This window comes from Lampris incognitus, chromosome 4, assembly GCF_029633865.1.
Source record: "Lampris incognitus isolate fLamInc1 chromosome 4, fLamInc1.hap2, whole genome shotgun sequence".
Lineage (NCBI taxonomy): Eukaryota > Metazoa > Chordata > Actinopteri > Lampriformes > Lampridae > Lampris > Lampris incognitus.
In genome coordinates this window covers 28283449-28301498 of record NC_079214.1, presented here as the reverse complement: position 1 = coordinate 28301498, position 18050 = coordinate 28283449, and the positions used below count along the sequence as shown (strand labels likewise).

The following is an 18050-nucleotide window of genomic DNA, read 5'->3' as shown; positions in this document are numbered from 1 at the left end:
AGCCTCCTTGCATATATAAACGAAACAGGAATAACTTTTTGTGCAGAGAAGACAACTTTCAGAGATTGTTACCGTAACCAGTTACTTAATAACGCTGGCGATATATTTTGACATCAATTTACGTGGAGAACATGTTTTACTTTATGATAGTATGTATTATTTTAATTATATATAGGCAAATATACTTTACGTTGGCTTTTAGTTTATGGTTTACCATTTACACTGTGCGCCTCTACGGGGGCTGCCATTGTTGTGTGACGTCAGACAACTGCTTCTCCGTGAAGTCGGGGTAGATGGATTTGCCCCGAGTTTACAAGTAAGAACTCCAACTTTGGGTGGCGTTCCATTGTGTTTTTCCTAGTAAATCTCGACTTCAAACTTGTCTGGAACGCAGCATAGGTCTATGAGGAGCTTCGTGGATTGTGCCGCCATCAGTCCTCGAGAAGGTACAAATATTGCATCATTTATCTATTAGTTTGTTTTTTGTTTTTTTTAAACGAAAGAAAAAAGAAAGTAAATATTTCAAAGGCTTTGTTCAAATTAGAGCTAATTACAGCGGTCGCTCCCCATTTTAGTGCTAACTCCAGTCAAGTGCACATTGTCCACTTATCAGTACAATGAAGAAGTGATTGCAATCTTTTTCAGCGGCCACGTGGCCTAATGGATAAGGCGTCTGACTTCGGATCAGAAGATTGAGGGTTCGAGTCCCTTCGTGGTCAGTCCTCTCCCGAGGTAACTCCTCAGCAAGGACCCATTTTCTAACACCTCCAAAAAAAATGCCTATTTGTGTGGAACTGTGTGTGTATATAATTAAGTGGGATATGAAAAATGATAAATTTCAGTTGGCCTTGTGTACAACTGAGAGAGAAGGACCCTTCTTTTTCATCTTCTTCCAGCTAGAAACAGGTCGTGACAATGAGCTTGGCTGTGTATTTAAGGACAGAAATTGGAGTTGACAACCGGCCCCTAAATGTTTAATTCCCCTTCACAACAATGGCAGGGGGTGCATTTCGTGGTTCAACTTGGATAGAAGCTTAGACAAATTATTTTTTGCCACATTTGCTGCTGGGGAAGATGTTTTCATGTCTTGTGCATCAGTTATTGAGGCTGAAGATGATGGCTTTGCCAATCAATATTACCCTTGTACTGCCAGGTAAGTTGAACAATGACCTATTGGTATTGAAAAGTTTATTTCTGTTTTTGAGCAGCAGCTTATTCCATGTCTGTTACTGGACTAATCTAGCTTTGTTGCGCTGGTAGAAAACCTAGTACAGTCCTGCAACAGGACTATGTTCTTATACGGTGTAATGTCTGTAGAAGTGTCTTCTCGACATAAAGAATACTTTCGGAATACAATGAGCCGACTCAGTGAGTTCTTTTTAACAAGTGTAACGTTTACTGCTGTTCGGCATGTTTTTATCCAACACACTCCATTTCCGTCTACTTCAACAACTAACTGACATGCGCACTTCATGTCATGGTAACAGACAGCACAACAGTGACACCTACTGGTCATATTACTTTCACCTATCACCCCCCCCAAGATGATTTCTCCAAACTAGAATAACAACATTGTCTTTCTTGTACTGACACTAACAAAAATAGCAGACACCAAATATATTTGTATCGTTCAGTTCACTGTCAACTGCACATTCTAAATAAACAACTGAACAAATTTCATATTATTGCTACATTACACCTGTCATACCACCCCCCCTTTCAAAAAATATAATCCCACAGTCCATAAATCCACACACCTCACAAATCCAGCCTTATAGCTGGTTTACTCACTCTCCCCGAGTGAGTAACATTTCGTCACCTTCTTAAAATAATGGCCTAAGTCATATTTTCAAGTTTTTCAAAAAACAGAACTGACATTTTGTTTCAGTTTCAGTTTATTATCGTCACGTTCTTAAAATAATGGCCTAAGTCATATTTTCAAGTTTTTCAAAAAACAGAATAAACTGAAACTGAAACAAAATTTGTCAGTTTATTCTGTTTTTTGAAAAACTTGGAAATATGACTTAGACCATTATTTTAAGAAGGTGATGATTTGTCCTCCGTGCAAAATTACCTGGTGTCTTTGGAGCTGGGGTGACCTCAGTGTCTCCATCCTCTTCCGGATCGACCCAGTCAGGACCCTTGCTGATGGATGTGGGTGTTTTGGGTGTGGCCAACAGATGACGCCTGTTCCTTCTGTATTTCTCACCTTGAGCTGTCTCCACTATGTAAGAGCTGGGACTGTGGACGACAGCTGGCGTTGTCCATTGTTTTTGTCCGTTCAGCTCAGTGGGGGCAGAATCCTCACTCCATTCCTGCGGTTGTAGTAATATGCCTGCTTCTGTTTAGCTGTGGCATCGGCCTTTTTAATTTCATCTTCGTCGGACCAGTTTGGTTTCAGATTGTCCTGCAGAGTGGGTAAAGTGGTCCTGAGTTTCCTACCCATAAGCAGTTCGGCTGAACTGGCTCTGGTAGAAGCTGAGGGTGTGGCTCTGTACGCTAACAGAGCTTCCTGTCTTAGTATCCCTTTCGCTATCTGGACAGCCCTCTCTGCATGTCCATTGCTCTGAGGGTAGTGTGGGCTTGACGTTACATGGACAAAATCATAGTTCTCTCTAAACTTCCTCATCTCTGCTGAAGCTAGTTGGGACCCAGTATCGCTCACTAACACTTAGGGATGCCATATCTTGCAAATCTAGCTTTCAGCTTAGCCACTACCTGACTGCTAGTAGTTGTTGGCAGATTTAGGATCTCCAGGTATCTAGAGTAATAGTCAGACACTATCAAATAGTTTTGCTTTTTAAACTCACATAGGCCTATGGCAATTTTCTGCCATGGCCGGGATGGGAGCTCACTTGACATTAAAGGCTCCTTTCTCGGTGTGTTCTTGTTTTCTCTACAGAATGCACACTGCTGTACTTTTGTTGTGATGTGTTCTGACATTTTGGGCCACCAAACGGATTGGCTAGCTCTTTCTCTGCACTTAACTAGACCCTGGTGCCCATCATGGATTCTCTCTTAAGATCCTCTCTCATAACTGCAAGGATGACAATGCGGCTCCCTCTAATGACTAAGCCCTCTAGCTCAGATAACTCCCCTCTCACCTGGTAAAAGTCTCTGACTGTCTCAGGCACCTTCTCTGCACACTCAGGCCATCCACGCCTGATGAAGCCCAGTACTGTCTGGAGTTGCAGATCCTTGTCTGTGTTTTCTTTTATCTCCTTCATTCTCTGGGGTGTGGCTGGCATCTGGCACATGACAGCATCGATATGTGCCGCCACATCATCGTGGAGAGCTCCATCTCCAAAGCGCTGCTCCGGGCCTCTGGAGAGAGCATCAGCCACTGCCAGCGTTTTGCCTGGTGCATATTCAGCTATGCCATTGAAACGCATTAACCTCATTAACAGCCTCTGGCATCTGATAGGAACATTGTCCAAGTCTTTGATGTTCATAAGAGGCACCAGAAGTTTATAATCAGTGACCAGCCTGAAGCTATCAAGTCCGAACAGGTAATTCTCAAATCTTTCGCAGGCCCACACGCTGGCCAAGCATTCCTTTTCGATTTGGGCGTACCTTGTCTCCACATCGCTTAGCCGCCTCGAGCAGTAGGTCACGGGCTTCCAGTGATCTCCATGCAACTGGAGCAGGACGCCTCCCAGCCCATAGCTGCTGGCATCTGCTGACACTGCTGCAGGCTTGGTGACATCATAAAAGGCGAGTATGGGGGCGGTGGCTAGTGCAGCTTTAAGTTTGTGAAACGCTGTATGCTGTGCGGGCCCCGACACCCACTCCGTCTTTCCTTTCAGCAGCTCATAAAGTGGCTGACCCACAGTGGATAGCTCCGGAAGATACGTACTTTGCCAGGTAATTCACCATCCCCAGAAATCTCTTGAGTTCCGTTACATTTTGGGGCTCAGGAAAGTTCTCTATTCCTGTCACTTTGTCTGGGTCAGGTCTGGTTCCTGTCTCGATGACGTGACCAAGAAAGCGGACTTGCGGCTGTTTGAACTTGCATTTAGCCTTGTTCAGCTTAAGTCCTGCTGCTTTCCTCAGTTTCTCCATGTATGGGGATATCGTCTATATACACTTCTGTGCCCTCAAGTGTTGTCAAAGTCTGTGCCATTTTCCTTTGGAAAATCTCGGGAGCACTCGTTATCCCAAATGGGAGCCAGGAAAAGGCATACCTCCCAAATGGGGTTATGAAAGTAGTGAGCCTCTTGCTGTCCTCGTGCAGGGGGATCTGGTAGAACCCGCCCGCTGCATCCAATGATCGAACCACTTTGACCCGGCGAGCCACGGCATTACTTTCTCCATAGTGGGCAGTACGTACTTTTCACATTTCACTGCCCGGTTCAGCCTCGTGAGGTCTGCACAGCAGCGGACCTCCCTGTTATTGTGTTTTAACACAGGCACCATAGCAGCGCACCATTCTGTTGGCTGGGTAACCTTTTCAATTATGCCTTCATTTTACGTGTGCTGCAGTTCTTTCTTAACCAGTGGTACTAGAGGCAAAGGTATTCGCCTGGCTGTATGCACTGCATATGGCTGCGCGTCCTGTAGGGCTATTTGCACCGGCTGTCTTCAGCAGTCCACTTATTCTGAAAACGCCACTGACTTCCTCCACCCGCTTCACTAGGCCCATCGCTACAGCCTCAGGGCGGCCTAGTAGGGCATTGCTTTCTCTTCTTATGACGTACACAGGAAAGGAATACCATTTCCCCTTGTAGCTGGTGGTGGCCTCAAACAGTCCTGCGCAGCTGAGGTTTCCCCCGGGCTTATGAAGTGTGTGTCAGGAAGTTGCAACCTTATTTTATTTTTCAGCGTTTTGAAAGTCCCTTGGCTGATAACTGTAGCATCAGCTCCCATGTCAATTTTGAAGGTTACTGGCATGTCACATATAGTCCAGTCATCTTGACTTTTCTTACTGTCAACTTCTCCTAGGAAGTATAGCTGTTTGACTTCTTCTGTAATCTCTCTTACAGCTTTTGAGTGGCATGCCCGCTCCGCTCCCAGTGTCCCTTTTTTATGACATTTATTGCACTTACTTTTCAATGCAGGGCAATCAGGGTACTGAGGCTTGCTGCATCTCCCACATTCCTCCACTATGTGGGTTGTAGGGCTGCTGCTTCCATAACGCTGCCCGCCCTTTTTCTTTTGATGGCCTTCCCGCCGTCGAACAACATTAACGTTAGCCAGTTGGACCTCTGGTTGGTTAGCTTGGAGACTAACCTGTTCAGTTATCTCCCCCGCCTGACGCACCTGTTCAATGACTTGTGTCAGCGTTAAGTCCGCCATGAGTTGGAACCGCCTTGAGAACTTAGTCCTTTATGCCCACCACCAGGCGATCTCTGACGTGCTCGTCTCTCTTGTCCCTGAACTCGCAGTGTTCAGCCAGCTCGTACAATGTCCGGATGTACATCTCCGCCGTTTCCCCTGGCTGCTGGCTCCGTTGGTAAAAACATACTCTTTAATGTATGACGTTACAGCGCGGAACGAAGTAGTCGTCAAACTTTTTCATAACGACGTCATAATCTTTCATTTCCTCCGCTGTTAAACCGAAGGAACTGAATATCTTTTTAGCCTCGCTTCCCATTGAATAAATTAGCGAACTCACTTGTATCTCCCCGTCATCCTTATCCAGCTTCGTAGCGAACCTGAAGCGCGAAAATCTTTGTCTCCACTCCGGCCATTCTGCGGGGCAGTCAAACTTGAAATCACTCGGCGGGTTAAACTTCGGCATGGCTTCACGTTGCACTAATATGCAGACTACTCTGACACCATGTAATGTCTGTAGACGTGTCTTCTCGACATAAAGAATACTTTCAGAATAGAATGCGCCGACTCCGTGAGTTCTTTTTAACAAGACCTTTTAATGCCGTTCGGCATGTTTTTATCCAGCACACTCCACTTCCGTCTACTTCAACAACTACCTGACATGCGCACTTCACGTCATGGTACTAGACAGTACAACAGTGACACCTACTGGTCATATTACTTTTACCTATCATAACGGTTTAAGAGATGGATAAGAAAAATGACTCCGTCCACAGATCAGAATGCCATGTGTCACTTTCAAATCTTTTAACAATCTAGACCAGCGGTCGGGAACCTATGGCTCGCGAGCCATATATGGCTCTTCCGGTGACGGCATATGGCTCCCAGACAATTTTGAGTTGAAAATTATTTTTTTTTCAAAAAAATCAGTTTGGAACTGATTTTAAAATACTTGTGATATTTCTTAATAATACTGTGTCATTTTAAAGTAAACAGAAATTAGTTTTGAAGATAAATTTCACGGGTCACGGGTCACCCGTGGGTCGGGTCGGGAACCAATGGCTCGCGAGCATGTCCGGGTCATTGTAAAGGTGAAGAAATCAATTTTATCAGATAGCCAACTAGTTTATCCGCTTCAACCCTTGTAACGGAAAAGATGGCGAAAAGAAAAAAAGACGATGATTACCGTGCATTCCAGGCTGCGTGGACAGAGGAATTTGCATTTGTGGAGAGAGCAAGATCTGCGGTATGTCTAATATGCAGTGATAAAATTTCATCGATGAAACGGTCAAATATAAAGCGGCACTTCGATACGCACCATGCTTCATTTGCATGGAAATATCCAGCGGGGGACAGCAGGAAAAGGGCATGCGAGGAGCTACAGCGGAGAGTGCAGACGAGTCAGCAGCAACTACGTGTGTGGACCAAGCAAGGTGACGGGAATTCCGCTAGCTTTGCGGGTGCTTTGGCAATAGTAAGGAATGGAAAGTCATTCACAGATGGCGAGTATGCCAAAACATTCATGCTTGATGTGGCCAATGAACTGTTTGATGACTTCCCAAATAAAGACAAGATAATCAAACGAATAAAAGACATGCCCCTGTCAGCAAGAACTGTGCACGATCGTAGCATCATGATGGCAAATCAAGTCGAGGAAACACAAATTAAGGACATAAACGCCGGGACATACTTTTCTCTCGCGTTAGATGAGTCAACAGACGTTAGCCATCTATCTCAGTGCAGTATCATTGCCAGGTATGCTGCAGGTGACACACTGCGTGAGGAAAGCTTGGCTGTTTTGCCAATGAAAGGGACAACAAGAGGAGAGGATTTATTCATGTCTTTCATGGAGTTTGCTAAAGAAAAAAAACTACCGATGGATAAACTTATTTCTGTCTGTACTGATGGTGCACCCTGTATGTTGGGGAAGAACAAAGGATTTGTAGCGCTTCTCCGTGAACATGAAAAGAGAGCCATCCTAAGTTTTCATTGCATCCTGCACCAGGAGGCGCTTTGCGCTCAGACGTGTGGCCAGGAGCTTGGCGAGGTGATGTCTCTGGTCATTCGAGTGGTCAACTTTATTGTTGCCCGAGCTTTAAATGATCGCCAGTTTAAAGCTCTGTTAGAAGAAGTTGGGAATCATTATCCCGGTCTGCTTTTACACAGCAACGTGCGTTGGTTGTCAAGGGGGAAGGTGCTCAGCCGTTTTGCAGCTTGCCTGAGTGAAATCCGGACTTTTCTTGAAATGAAAGGCGTCAAGCATCCTGAGCTAGACAACACTGACTGGCTCCTGCAGTTTCACTATCTCGTGGACATAACTGGCCATCTGAACCAGCTCAATGTGAAAATGCAAGGTATTGGAAATACAATCTCATCCCTTCAACAAGCAGTGTTTGCATTTGAAAGCAAGCTGGAAGTCTTTCTCAGGGACATTGAAACAGGTCGTCTTCTGCACTTTGAAAGACTGCAACAATTTAGAGATGCATGCTTAGCAAGTGACTCCACTCAACATCTGGATCTCCAGCAGCTAGCTGGCTTTACGTTCAATCTCCTGCAGTCATTCAAAGCACGTTTTGGAGAATTTCGTGCGCGCACTGGTCTTTTCAAGTTCATCACTCATCCACATGAGTGTGCAGTGGACAAAATCGACCTGACATGCATCCCCGGGGTCTCTATCGGAGACTTTGAGCTGGAAGTTGCTGACCTGAAGGCATCAGACATGTGGATGAGTAAGTTCAAGTCACTTAATGGAGAGTTGGAAAGTCTTGCGCGACAGCGAGCAGAGCTGGCGAGGGAACACAAGTGGACAGAAATGAAAAATCTTCAACCTGAAGACCAGCTGATTCTTAAAACTTGGAACGAGCTTCCTGTGACATACCACACAATGCAGCGTGTGAGTATTGCCGTATTGACCATGTTTGGCTCTACATATGCATGTGAACAGTCTTTCTCGCATATGAGGAACATTAAGACCAACCTACGCTCACGTTTAACTGATGGAAGCCTCAACGCCTGCATGAAGCTCAACCTCACCACGTATGAACCAGACTACAAGGCCATCAGCAAAACCATGCAGCACCAGAAGTCGCATTAAAAGTAAGACATATTTAATTTATTATACGTTAAAAATACTATATGGCTCTCAATGAAATATATTTAGAAATATTTGGCTTTTATGGCTCTCCCAGTCAAAAAGATTCCCGACCCCTGATCTAGACTCTACTATGCCCACGTTGATAAGCAGGCCCGTAGCCAGAAACATATTTTTTGGGGGGGGGGGGGTCGGGCAACACTGCCGAAAGCTACTGGTAAATAAAATTCCCACACTGTATATTATAGCCTAATACCCAACCGTACGGTAAATGTCAACGTATTAATGGCCCATAGATAATCATCAATGCATTAATAAATAAAAGTGGGTCTTACCTTATAAAAGCAGGTCCAATCGTCTTTTTTGTCTGCAAAAGATGTCCAGTACCTCTTCCGGCGTCACCACAATGTCTCTGTGCTCCGAGAGCAATGTCTGTCCATTAAGCCGTCTTTCCGTCATTGTACTGCGCATTTTGTCCTTGATCCTCCCCAGACGGGAAAAACTTCTCTCGACATGGGCACTGGTGACAGGAAGCGTGGTCAAAACGCGGAGAAGCTTGAAGATGCTTGGAAACAACTCACTGTTACAGGCATTTAATGCCTCAATGGCATTTTGTGGAACATAAGTTGCATCTTTCCATGTATCCCGCCAGGTGTCAATTTCTGACTTCACAACTTCCAGATGCGGTGACACTTCATCAGGATACAGGTTGGAGAGCGCTTGAGCTGAGCTGTCGTTCAGCATGCTGACCTTAGATGGCAGTAAGGAGCAGAGGTTGGAGATCACATTTCTGTGTTTGCTGAAGCGTTCCTTCATCTGTGATGAATAAAAGTCAAGCATGACTATGAAAAGCTTTTGCCGGTAGTGATTTTCACACGCCTTCAATGGATCCTCATTGCAGTCCATGCCTCTTCGTGGTCGAAATTCAACCCCATACTTGGCTGCTTGGGAAGAGGTCTTTTGGAAAATCTACCTGAACTCCATCTCAGAGTTAGCCCTCATCTCATCTACCTGCTTAATAACAGCATCAGCAGCTGAAACGCAACTCACCAAGTCACAATTTTCCTTCTGAAGGAAGGTGGACAGGTGGTAGGTTTTTGCAAGCATCTTCTCACTCACATTCATGGACAGCATTAATTCTGCATTGTCAATTGAATTAAAGAGCTGAGTGGCTTTGACAGATGTGTCCCCTGTGAAGGTTTCACTGATTTTCTGCAGGCTGGATCGCACAGGGTCTAAAAGCTCGTTGAATGTAAATATTGCGTCGTGGCGTTCGACCCATCTCGTTTCACACAACTTCGTCAGTCGCGTTTTCTTGCAGTGGGGTAAAAGACGCTCCGTCTCGTGTCGCAGACTGGCAGACCGCAAAGCCGAATCATGGAAAAAAGTGCAGATTTCCGAGACAATTCCAAAGCAATTTCGCACCATTTGTACAGTGCAGCACTTGTTTAGGACCAAATTCAAACTGTGGCTGGCACAGTGCACATAAACTGCTTGCTTGTGCTTCTCTTTGATTTTAGCTTAGGTACCATTTAAACGGACACTCATGGCAGATGCGCCATCGTATCCCTGGCCACGTAAAAACTGTAAATCAACGCCTGCATTCGTCAACTGACTTTCGATTGAATTGGCGATTGCCTCCCCGGTTAACTTCTCGATATCAACAAAGGACAAAAAATCCTCTCTGATGCTATATTGGCTGTCATGCTGGTTCACGTATCTGACACAGACAGAAAGCTGCTCCCGCCCTGAAACATCTTTCATTTCATCTGCCAACACAGCGAAACACTGCGCGGAGTTTGCTTTCTGCACCAGTTTGTTTGTTATCACATCTCCAATTATGCTGATTATTTCATTTTGTACATCAGGACTGCAGTAGCTAGCGTTTGCTGCACACTTACTCAAGTGTTGTAACAGTACTGTGTCGCCAGATGTAGCCCTAAACCTGAGTAAAGCCCTGCAATTTCCGTCATTGTGAGTTGGCTCATTCAATGTCACTGGTCCTGAATCAATATCACCTCTCAGGGCGAGTTCTTGGCGACTGCAAAAAATCAACGTTGCAATGATGCTTTTGAGTTTTTCTCTGTTTTCTTGGACTCGCTTTTTTCTCTCAGAATCTAGCCTCAGTGAAATTGCATCCATTTTATTGCTGAGAACCATTTGGAAATTGTCCGCTTTCAAACATGCATCCATGTGATATGCCTTTTGTGCGTAGTCTTTGAACGTCTCTAAAGCATGTTTCCAGTCTGAGAAGTGGACATTAATTAGCTTGCCAGCTTTTCTGTGCCCTCCCTTGCCCACATGCTCGACTGCAAACGCAACACAGTGCTTACAAAAACAACCGTCGGACCTTGTTGAGTATACTAGCCAGCTAAACTGGTCAATCCAATGACGTTGGAAACGTAGTTTACCTCCTAGTTTTGTGGGGAATGTTTGTCCGATATTGGCCGTCCAGTCCAGTGAGTATATTTCTCTTCTCTGTTCGTCTGATATTTTCCCACCAATATAATCCACAAAGTCGTGTGAAAACGTTTCCGAGGTAGAGGACGGCGGGCGAGTCTGCTAACTCTGGCTCCGTTTCCGAGGAGGAGGGCAGTGGATCTGCTAACACTTGCTCCGGAAAATCGGTAACGTTAGTGACCAGATCATCTGTAATGTTCTTGTTTTTCTTTTTTGAGTCGGGACACGTTGAAACAAAAAAATCACTGATTTTACGAATATTAACTTTACTGCTCTTGCCTGCAGGTAGCTTTCGGCGGCTCCATTGCTTTTGAAAAGCAAACTATAGATCGACCATTTAGCTAGCATAACCAGTGGCAGGTTGCTTAGCTGACTCGTCAGACTCCAGAGCCAATCAAAAGCGTGTGATTTTATTTGTTTTACGAAACAGACCAATAAGATACATCATGTTTGGAAACAAATTAACTGACAGGTTTAACGTCTGTCAGTCACGATAGATGCAGTGTATGAGTAGGCTAGAGGGGCGGTGACAAATAATCAAAACGATAACTAAATAATTATTGGTGCCATTTCAGACGGGCCGTGGGGTTTCGGGGGGGGGGGGGTTCAGACACGAAAACCACCTACCTGGCTACGTGCCTGGATAAGTATGTGGGCCACAGTGCTCAGAAAAGTTAACCAGCGTTATGGCGGGGAGCAGCGGCTGTTCAGCTGTGATTTGAGCATCGGGGAAAAGCGTGGCGCTTAGGAACACTCGGTTTACCTCTTTGCTATGTAAACGTTTGTTCCTTCAGGTGCAGTGGTAGGATTAAACGAGACGCCATACCTTGTCCTTGGATTCCTGGAAATGCTATGTGCTGATCTGTTAATGATTATAATAACAACAACAGTAGACTGTATTTATATAAAACATAAGAGAGAACATCATAAAATACCTTTTTGAAAAAAAGTGTTTTTATTACAGTGATTTTGAGATTCTCTGGCAGGGCATTGCATAGTTTGGGAGTTCCGACAAAGGCCACGCAGTCTCTTTTGTCATGTATGTATTGTTAATTAGTTTAACAATACGCCCATTTCACGCCGCGGCCATCTTGGATTTTTAAAAAACCAAGTGGTGGGAACTTAGCCACGCCCCCTTCTTACTCAATCGGAAATCAATGCAGCCGGGGCCAGCAGCAAACATGGTTTGGACTACCAACCTCGAGCACCTACCGTCATTTACCACAATATGAAAACTAAGCTGGATCTTTTCTTTTTCGAGTACTTTCTGACTCTCCTGTGCCAGTGAGGAGAGACACACACACAGGGCTGTATTCAAAGAAGCTGTTTAATCACAATAAGATAAAAAATAAGATACACTTCATTTTTATACTGTACATTCAATATTTATACATTAGATTGTCCCATCTACAATATTTTCATTCTTTGTCCTTTAACTTTAACAAAACTGTTGGTTCATTTTAAACTAAAATATGTTCGGTCAACTGTCATTCTATTGTAGCAATAAACTGGAACTCGCTACCAACTCAAATCATCAATTGTTTACTAAACTAAGATAGTGATTGCTCATCTCAAGGTGTGGGCTAAAAAATGGGACTGTACTGAAATGAAGTTAAATATGTTTCAATCTGTCGAAGGTTTGTGTGTACTATTTTCTTGCCAGCTGAATTTAACAAAGGTTTAAAACAGTGGTCCCTGAAAATTTGTTAGGAGAGCACACACAGTCCGCAGTTGGTTGACTGTTCCACTTAGTGAAAGGGGTATGACTCCATCAAAAATGTGGTACTCCTTTATGCGTCTTATTGACCGTTCGACGTGTATTCTCAAGCCAGCAATACTCTGTGTGTCTGTGAGCTCATCACAACTAAACAGCCCACTTGGGCCTAAAAATGCAGGGATGACAAGTTTTACATCTATTTCATCGAGCAGGTCTTTGATAAGGAAGCCCTTATCGGCCATGACCTCATCACCTGACTCTAAGAGGTCCAGAACACCTGACCTCTTAGTTATCTCCTTATCAGAAATACATCCTGTGTATAGATTACTTACCAGGCTAACTGACCCTGAGGGAGTGATCCCAATTAGGGATTTCAGTGTAGTGTTACTTTTATAATGGGAGTATGTCATGGTGTTCAAAACCTGCGAACTAGCTGTCTCAATGCAGATCTCTGTGCAGTCTAGTATCACTCTTGTGTTTGGGTAGAATTCCCTGAATACTGGTGGCGTTAGCTCGTCTACTGCTGCTCTACTAGGCCATATTGGGAGGGTCCCTAACATAAAGAACAAATAGTTGGCCCACGTCATACAGTTCCTGCTGCCTGTGGCCGGCGACACATTGAATCGTACAGATAAATCTAGAGCAAAAAAGCCCTGCCTCACACGGCACAAGAACAGGAAAAACTGATCAATCAGCGATAAATGCTCTGCATGGAAGCCAGACACAGAAATGTGTTCTAGGTTATGGCTGTCCCTTTGCATTTGAGTCCATCGCACCATGGACTCTGCAGTAGGCTGTACAGCTAGGAAGAGTGCTTTGAGGGTGTGGTAATCCTTAAAACCAGTGTAAAACCTGATCAGATTGGGCGCACACTGGAAGCGTTCTAGACCAAAACGCTCACTTTTCAGCTTTTTATTTTCGTCCTCCAGGAAAGCGATGCGTTTCTTTACTATGTCAAGCTGGTCTTCCACAGAAAGGGGCTTCACGTCGTAGTCATGATCAGGTAGAGTCGCCCAAACCTCACTGGACACATGAGGATATGTCATACATGTGGGAAGCAATATAAACCCACACATTTTCCTGTTATCAAGATGATGTATCAGAACAGTCTTCGCTGGAACATCGCCATTCATGGACTTCTGCCTGCCTGCCTACCTGCCACAGAGCCACCTCCTGCTCTACCCCCGAGATCGGTCACTTCAATAAAGACTGGATTCTTCCCTTACCTGGTTGTCCCGTCTGCTTTTGGGTTCCTTCCCGATACGTGACAGTACGTTCCAGCCACTATGGACCCAGCAGACCATTCCACCACAGACCTGGCCACGGTCTGCCAGGCTGTAGCCAACCAGGAATCGGTCCTCGGCCAGCACAGCCAGGTGCTACAGGGGATGGCTGACGCCCTCCGTGGGCTCAGCTCAAAGATCTCCGGAATCCAGACCCAACTTAGTGCCTCCGCTAGCCCGGGATCCGCCCCTCCAGCGCCATCAACTTCGGCTAAGGAACCATGGGTTGCCCCGCCTGATAAGTATGATGGAGATTTTGGACTTTGTCGCCCTTTTTTTATGCAGTGTGAGATTGTGTTTAACCAGCAGCCCCAGTCATATTCCACGGATGGAGCCAAAGTCGCTTACATCATGGGTCTTCTCCGGGGAAGCGCCCTGGATTGGGCTACAGCGGTGTGGGAGATGCGGGCCTCCACTTCCTCATCCTACGCTGAGTTCACCACTGCTTTTCGCCAGGTTTTTGATCATCCCGTGCGGGGAAAGGATGCGTCAAAAAGACTGATCTCTCTCCGCCAGGGTTCCCGCAGCGTCGCTGACTACTCAGTTGAGTTCCGTGCGCTATCAGCGGAGAGCGGATGGAACAACGAGTCCCTCCAGGCCGGCTTTTCCAACGGTCTCAGCGAATCCATAAAGGACGAATTGGTTTCCTACCCCGAGCCTGGAGGGTTGGAGGAATTGGTTACCCTGGCCATTCGTGTGGACCACCGTCTCCGGGAGCGGAGGCGAGAGAGGACACGCCGCTTTCCTGATCACAACAACTTACCACGGGCCACACCTCCAAACTCTGGGGGCCGAGCTCGCTCGACTGAGGCTGCCGTCCTCCGAGAAAGCCCGAGGCATGACTCTTCCCCAGCTTCGGAGCCGATGCAACTCGGCCGCTTCCGGCTCAACCCGGAGGAGCGTCAACGCCGCATCACCGAGAACAGCTGCTTGTATTGTGGTCAGCCTGGTCACTTTCTCGCCTCCTGCCCTCACCGTTCCGTCAAACTAGCAGGCTCACGAGGGAGGGGGAGGATCCTCGTGAGCCCAACTGTCTGCCCTCTGTCTCCTCGTCCACGTACCCAGTTGCAAGCTACCCTCATTTTTAAAGGTCAGTCCACTAAACTTTTGGCTTTAATTGACTCTGGAGCTGATGAAAGCTTTTTGGATGCAAGTGTTGTGAAGCAGCTAGGTCTTGCCACTGTGAGTCTGGACCAGCCTCTTGAAGCTAATGCCCTGGATGGACGTCTCCTGGCCCGGATAACCTCTAAGACTGAGCCTGTGCGCCTCCTGTTGTCGGGAAACCATCAAGAGGAGTTAAGCTTTTTCGTTATCAATTCTCCCTTTGTTCCCATTATACTTGGTCATCCCTGGCTGGTTAAGCATATTCCCCATATTGATTGGTCATCGGCCAGAATTTCAAGTTGGAGTCCCGTCTGTCATGCCATATGCCTCCGGTCTGCTCTGCCTCAGTCTGTCCCCTGTCAGGTGTCAAGCTCTGAGACCGCTGACCTGTCACTGGTGCCTCCAGAGTACCATGACCTCCAAGCCATGTTCAACAAGCAGCAAGCTCTCTCCCTGCCTCCTCATCGCCCCTATGATTGCGCTATTGACCTACTGCCGGGCGCTCCCCTCCCCAGCAGCCGCCTATATAGCCTCTCCAAGCCTGAGCGGGAGTCCATGGAGAGGTACATCAAGGACTCCTTGGCTGCTGGTCTTATTCGCCCGTCATCATCACCCCTTGGTGCGGGGTTCTTTTCTGTGGCCAAGAAGGACAAGACCCTCCGGCCGTGTATTGACTATAGAGGCCTCAATAACATCACAGTCAAGAATAAGTACCCTCTGCCCCTCATGACTTCCGCTTTTGATTCTCTCCAGGGAGCCACAGTGTTCACTAAACTAGACCGCCGCAATGCTTACCACCTGGTCCAGGTTCGAGACGGAGATGAATGGAAGACTGCCTTCAATACCCCCCCTGGGGCATTCTGAATATCTGGTGATGCCGTTTGGTCTCACTAATGCCCCAGCTGTCTTCCAGAGTCTGGTCAATGACGTCCTACGTGACATGTTGGATCGTTTCGTTTTTGTTTACCTGGATGATATCCGGATTTTTTTCCAGAGACCTGTCAGAGCATGTCATGCACATCCGGCAAGTCCTTCAACGGCTTCTGGAGAACCGCCTTTTCGTAAAAGCAGAGAAGTGCGAATTCCATGCCCCTTCAGTCACCTTCCTGGGCTACATCGTGGCCGATGGGCAGGTGAGAATGGACCCCGCCAAGGTCAGAGCGGTTCTTGAGTGGCCAAGCCCGACCAGCCGTAAGCAGCTTCAGAGGTTCCTCGGGTTTGCCAACTTCTACAGACGGTTCATCCGCAACTACAGCCGCATTGCGGCCCCACTAACCGCTCTTACCTCCACCTCCAGACCGTTCCTGTGGACCCCTGTAGCAGAGGCAGCTTTCCAAACCCTCAAGCACCGCTTCACCACAGCCCCTATCCTCATCCAGCCAGACCCAACCAAGCAGTTCGTTGTAGAAGTGGACGCCTCTGAGATTGGGGTGGGGGCGGTCCTTTCTCAGCGCTCCAGTGAGGATGGCAAGACACACCCCTGTGCCCTCCTGTCTCGCCGTCTCTCCCCAGCTGAAAGGAACTATGATGTGGGGAATCGTGAGCTCCTGGCGGTGAAATTGGCACTGGAGGAATGGCGACATTTTCTGGAGGGGTCTGAGCTTCTTTTCATAGTGTGGACTGACCATAAGAACCTGGAATGCATCCAGTCAGCAAAGCGACTCACCGCGCGCCAAGCCAGTTGGGCGCTCTTTTTTGGTCGTTTTAATTTTTCTTTGACGTACAGACCTGGCTCCAGGAATGCCAAGCCCGATGCTCTGTCTCGTGTGCATGGGAAGGAGTCTGAGCCCAAGCTCCAACCTGACACCATCGTTCCCTCTACCTGTGTGGTTGCGGCTGCGGCTGTCACCTGGAACATTGAAAGGGAGGTCATGGCAGTACAACAGACTCAGCCTGACCCAGGTAACGGTCCCCCGGGGCGCTTGTTTGTTCCAGACGCTGTTAGATCTAGCGTGTTGCAGTGGGCTCACTCTTCCAAACTTACCTGCCATCCTGGAGTAACCCGTACCCTAGCATTCCTCCGCAGACGGTTCTGGTGGCCTTCCATGACGGAGGATACTGGGTCTTTTGTTTCTGCCTGTCCTGTTTGTGCCCAGAATAAGCCCTCCACTTGGGCCAGTGCCGGTCTGTGCGCCCCCTGCCTGTTCCACACCGTCCCTGGTCACATCTGTCCTTGGATTTCGTCTCTGGTCTGCCCGCCTCCGACGGTAACACCGTTGTACTGACTGTCGTTGATCGCTTCAGTAAATTTGCTCACTTTTTGCCCCTGTCTAAACTGCTTTCGGCCCGAGAGACTGCGGATCTGCTGGTCAGGGAGGTTTTCCGGGTCCACGGTCTTCCCCGTGATATAGTGTTTGACCGTGGCCCCCAGTTCACTTCTGCTGTCTGGAAGGCTTTCTCCTCTGCCATCGGTGCCACCGTCAGCCTGTCATCGGGGTTCCATCCTCAGACCAACGGCCAGGCCGAGAGGGCCAACCAGGCATTGGAGATGGTTCTCCACTGTCTGGTGTCTGCCAACCCATCCTCTTGGTCCTCACAACTTCCCTGGGTAGAATATGCCCATAACACCTTGCCATCGTCTGCTACTGGGTTGTCCCCTTTTCAATGCCTTTATGGCTATCAGCCTCCCCTTTTTCCTTCTCAAGAGGTAGACATTCCGGTTCCGTCTGTCCAGGCCCATATCCGTCGTTGCCGTCGGACCTGGCGGCGAGCCCGTGCTGCACTGCTCAGGGCCTCCGGCCATTACCAGCGCTTGGCGGATCGTCATCGCACCCCTGCTCCGGACTACTCCCCCGGTGACCAGGTATGGCTCTCTACCAAGGATCTACCCTTGAGATCGGACGCTAAAAAACTGTCCCCCAGGTATATTGGTCCCTTTCCCATTGTCAAAGTCATTAACCCCTCTGTGGTCCGTCTGAAGCTGCCCCGCACTCTCCGGGTTCACCCTTCCTTCCATGTGTCCTGCCTCAAACCTGTCTCTACCAGCCCTCTAGTTCCTCCGGCCCCCCCGCCCCCACCTCCTCGTATGATCAACGATCATCCGGCTTACACCGTTCGTCGTCTCCTGGACTCTCGTTGCCGCGGTCGCGGCCTGCAGTATCTCGTGGACTGGGAGGGATAT

The 18050-nt window shown here is 47.4% G+C and overlaps 1 protein-coding gene and 1 non-coding gene across 2 annotated transcripts in view; one reads left to right on the top strand and one right to left on the bottom strand.

Annotated features, from left to right (window-relative positions):
* Positions 1–646: 646 nt before the first annotated feature.
* trnar-ucg (transfer RNA arginine (anticodon UCG)) lies at positions 647–719 on the top strand. The gene has a single exon. It is a non-coding gene; the product is annotated as a tRNA-Arg (tRNA).
* Positions 720–5317: 4598 nt separating this feature from the next.
* The window catches only part of dld (deltaD), a 47283-nt gene continuing 34550 nt past the window's right edge, over positions 5318–18050 (bottom strand). Inside the window, exon 12 of the mRNA XM_056279323.1 lies at positions 5318–5440. Within this exon, the coding sequence (XP_056135298.1) occupies positions 5318–5440 (123 nt within the window). The remainder of the gene's footprint in view (positions 5441–18050) is intronic.